General features: G+C 53.0%; 1 protein-coding gene across 1 annotated transcript; it reads right to left on the bottom strand.

Moving 5' to 3' along the window:
- Window positions 1-2,674: 2,674 nt before the first annotated feature.
- Window positions 2,675-3,772, bottom strand: BHLHE22 (basic helix-loop-helix family member e22). The gene has a single exon (XM_087825170.1). It carries the CDS (start codon window positions 3,770-3,772, stop codon window positions 2,675-2,677), a length of 1,098 nt encoding a protein of 365 aa, XP_087681296.1.
- Between the last annotated feature and the right edge of the window lie 509 nt (window positions 3,773-4,281).

Genomic DNA, 4,281 nt, shown 5'->3' with positions numbered 1-4,281 from the left:
TAATTAGATGCACCCAGGCTTTGTCTGGTAAATGCTAAGAGACGGGTCTCCTCCCGCCTGGGGGCTGCCCTGGTCTCTCCCCTCCCTCTACCCCCACTCCCAGACTGGGAGGGCTCCAGCTTCAAGACCCTTTGCTGTTATGTTTTCTGAAAAGTTACAGGTTCTGATTAATCTTTTTTGATGGCAAGTGAAGCAGAAAATGTCCTCCCTCACCCCCCACTAAGTTTGATGGCATTTAGGAACATCATTCTGAGCTGAGGCTATAGAGACAAAAATGCATTTAGCAAACTCCCTACAGAAAAGGCTCTGTAACTTCACCAGCTCCATCTCTATAACCTCCACCACAACAAAAATCAAACCTTTCCTATTAGAGGGTGGTACTCAGGTCCAAATACAACTCTATCTATACAGACATTCTTTAATAGAATCAATGCCCAGTTTATCCAAGCAGAGTCCCTAAATATCTCACTAACAAGCAACACTAGTTAAGTTTTGAAAAATCTCTATGGGCACTGTTTACACTTACAACTCAACCTGGCCGATTCTTTTGTCCGAAAAATTCATCCTCGGAGAATCCAAATCCATCTCTTTTCCTTGACTTTTGGGCAATTTGGAAATAGAAATTTTGATCAAAACTCTTGAAGAAACTTTACCACCATTGATGGGCTCCTGCATGGTTAACAAGGCCATACAATAACTCCAGGGACAGCATGGCCTTCAAAGTTATGCCAGCACCCAGAAACTCTGGGCCTCCTCTGGGCCTTACCATGGGCCCCATTTCTCTCTCCTCCAATGACCAGGCCCAGCCACCGTCATTTGAACAAGTAGACAAGAGAACTAGGGTCACTCCTATTGGTGTATCTCTGACAAAACTTTACCTCTCTGAAACTCCTTTCTTTTTTGTTACCTTTCAAGCAAAAAGTAACACAGAAGAGAGGTGACTGCTCCTTCCACAAAGCACAGCATAATAAAATGTTTCATCAAAATATTTTAATAAAGATTCTTTCTGACATAGATACACATACAAATGGTCGTACATAGCTGTCATAGTCTGATTGACCTATTGAATATATATATATCATATCATTCTTTATACATCCAAAACCCACCAGTAGATCCATCACAGCTCCCAACTCGCCATCCAACCTGACAAACTAAAGTTGTATTATCTGCAAGGAGTGGAAAATAGCAGGACTCCATTTTTTTAAAAAAAGGTTTTCTTGATTTTTGTAGGATAGAAAGGCAGGCAAACAGCCATGCAAACTAAAACTGAAAGCTCACTTTGGGTAAATAGCTTCTTGCTCGTCCTTAGCTTTATTTTTAAATTTTATTTATTTATTTTTTTTTAGAAAAATAACAAAGGATTTCACACCATAGGCAAATCAAACCAGTCTTTTAACTTAAATAATTCTCCACAGGTAAAATAACTTATATATGCACATACATATTGAAAACAAATAAATTAGACCTTTTAAAAATGCACAGCACAGCCTGGAAAAATATTTGCTTAGCATGGTCTTACTTATAGGTTCTATTGCTGTGATGTTTTCCCCTTTTAGAATGCAAAGGAGTCCCCTTTCAAAAAAGAGATCAATTCGTTCATCAATTAAGAATACACCTTTCCTGTAATTTTTGGACTGAAGCAATTTATTAAAGCTCAATTTAAATACAGGGATGATGCAACTGAAAAAGTCCAGGTGACCTTTGATAAACCTAAGCAGCTCGGATACACCAATAGGTCTCTTCATACTTGTTGGCAAATAAACCTTTTAAACACTTGGCACACAGTATAAGTTAATCCATAAAACAGAATTTTAGAGGCATTAAAAAAAATCTGCACATAAGACCCATGACCTTAACACATGATAAATACTGTTGATGTGGAAGGGTCACTGAAGACTAACAAATAAATACCATGAGTCGTTAATACATCATTGCAGAGTGGAAAGTAACAAGGTGCACATAAATATTTTTAAAAGCAATTCTTTCGGCCACAGTTTTTTTTTTATATCACTCTTGCTAAAACTTTTGAGCATTTTCACAGGATTAAAGTTCAGAGACAATAAAAAATACAAGTCTTCCAAAGCAACGTGTCTCTTTCGCTTTTTGCTTTTTTATTGTCACTTAAATAAATCTACCTTTCAAGTTTTTCTCCTGGCTCAGAATGAACATTTATTTTCAAGTGCCCCTTCTGATTTGTCTGAATGACGATCCCGTCCCCCAAGCCACCCAACCCCGGGCTCTTCCTCTCCGCCTCAGCACTAGCCAAATTCACAATGATTAGCAGGATTAGTATTTTGCCATTTAGTTCTCTCCACGCTTTACAACCAAGCGACTACTTTCCAAACTTATTTTTTAACCTTAAAGGAAAGCTGCTTCCTCGCGGTGTAGGCTGCCAACAAAGTTGCCACTTTTCTGAGAAAAAAAAGACATCCACACTTCAGCTCAACTCCACCTCCCTCCTCCCTCCCTCCCTCCCACCCCAAAGACCGAGATTCTGGGGAAGTCAAGGCTAAGGTCCCGCGTGTCTCTGCCGCGTCTCCGCAGTTCTCGCCTCCGCTTTGTTTGCTCCGCGAACGTTTCGGGGCCGCCGGAGGACCAAAATAAAGGGGGCGGGGGCCGCCGCTCCCTCTCCGCTAGCTTCTGGGTCGGTCTCGGGCGTCTCGGGGTGTGTTTAAGGCTTCTCCGTGCACTGTTTGCAGAGGCTGGAGGAGACGCTGTTGAACAGGGCGCACTTCTCCGGGCAGGAGGCGGCCGGGGGCAGCCCGGCGCTGAAGGGGTAGCCGGCAGCCTGCTCGTAGGCGCCCAGCGCCGGGTGCAGCGCCGCCGCCGCCGCGGCCGCGGCCGCCGAGCTGGGCAGCGAGGCGGCCGAGATGGCCTGGCCCTGGTTGAGGTAGGCGACGAGGCGCCGCATCTCCTCCAGGGCCTGCGCCTGCATGAGGATGTAGTTCTTGGCGAGCAGCAGCGTGGCGATCTTGGAGAGCTTGCGCACCGAGGGGCTGTGCGCGTAGGGGATCACCGCGCGCAGCTCGTCCAGCGCGTCGTTCAGGTCGTGCATCCGCCGGCGCTCGCGGGCGTTGATGTTCAGCCGCAGCGCCTTTTGCTCTTTGGATTTCTTGCTGCTGCTGCTGCTCCCGCCGCCGCCGCCGCCGCCAGCGCCGCCGCCGCCCCCGCCGCCGCCTCCGCCCGGGCCCCCCAGGGGGGCGCTGGCGCTGCCGTGGAGGTGGGCGTTGGAGCAGCCCTCGGCCGCCTTGGCGCTGCCGCCCCCGGCGCCCGGGGAGGCCCGCGGGTCGGCGCCCCCGGCGCGCAGCACCAGCTCGCAGCGGCCGTCGCTGTCGTCGTCGGGGCTCTGCTCGCCGCCGCTGCTCTCGGCCACCGAGCCCCGGCTCGCGCTCTCGCCGTATTTGAGGCACAAGGCGGCCCCAGCCGGCAGACCGCTCAGTCTAGGGTCGCCCCCAGCGCCGGCGGAGCCCACCAGCAGCCCGGGGACGCCCACCCCGCCGCCGCCTCCCGCGCCGCCGCCGCCTCCCCCCGGCGGCGGCAGCAGCAGCCCTGCCCCCTCGGGATCAGCCGGCTCGAAGCAGCCCAGGGGCGACGAGGAGGTGGACGCCGGGCGCTCCCGAGGCGGCGGAGCCAGGGACAGGTCCATGCCCGGGGGCGTGGAGCGGAAAGACGCCTCCAAGCGCTTGGCCGTGGAGGCGCTCAGGCTCTTGTGCAGGAAGAGGTCGTCTTCGCCCGCGGCGGCCGCGCCGAGGTGCAGCCCGCGGTCCATGGTCCGGCGCCGGCGCGCAGCCCGGGCCCGGCGCGCCGGCCGCCGACGCCTCGGCTCCGGAGTCAGGCGGCGCGGAAGACGCGCCCGAGCCGGGCTCCGGGGCTGGTGCGCGCGTCGGTCCCGGTGCCGCTGGCAGCCCTCGCCCCTTCTTTTTCTTTTTCGCCTTCCCCCGCGCTCGCCGCCGCCTCTTCTTCTTCTTCGTGGTCTCCAGCCGATGGTGCCGGCGGCTGGGGCTCACCATGGGCCGCGGCCCCGCATGGTGGGAGGGCGCGCGCGGAGGGAGTGCAGCCGCCGCCGGCGCCGCCGCCGCTCTGAGCCCAGCCCCGCGCCTCCGCTCCGCACCGTTTATCTTGCTTGGATTCACCTTCAAGAGATTTCCGGACCCATCAACCAGTCGCCGCCGCAGACGGGGGAGTCTTTTACATCATTATCTCTGAGTAGGTTATTATGAAGAAGACTCGCCTGTTGGGACAGCGCTTTCTACCCAATCAGGTTAACGTTTTAATTAA

Source organism: Miniopterus natalensis, chromosome 16, assembly GCF_054644295.1.
Source record: "Miniopterus natalensis isolate mMinNat1 chromosome 16, mMinNat1.hap1, whole genome shotgun sequence".
In the NCBI taxonomy this organism is placed as follows: Eukaryota; Metazoa; Chordata; class Mammalia; order Chiroptera; family Miniopteridae; genus Miniopterus; species Miniopterus natalensis.
This window is presented reverse-complemented; position numbering and strand designations above follow the sequence as displayed.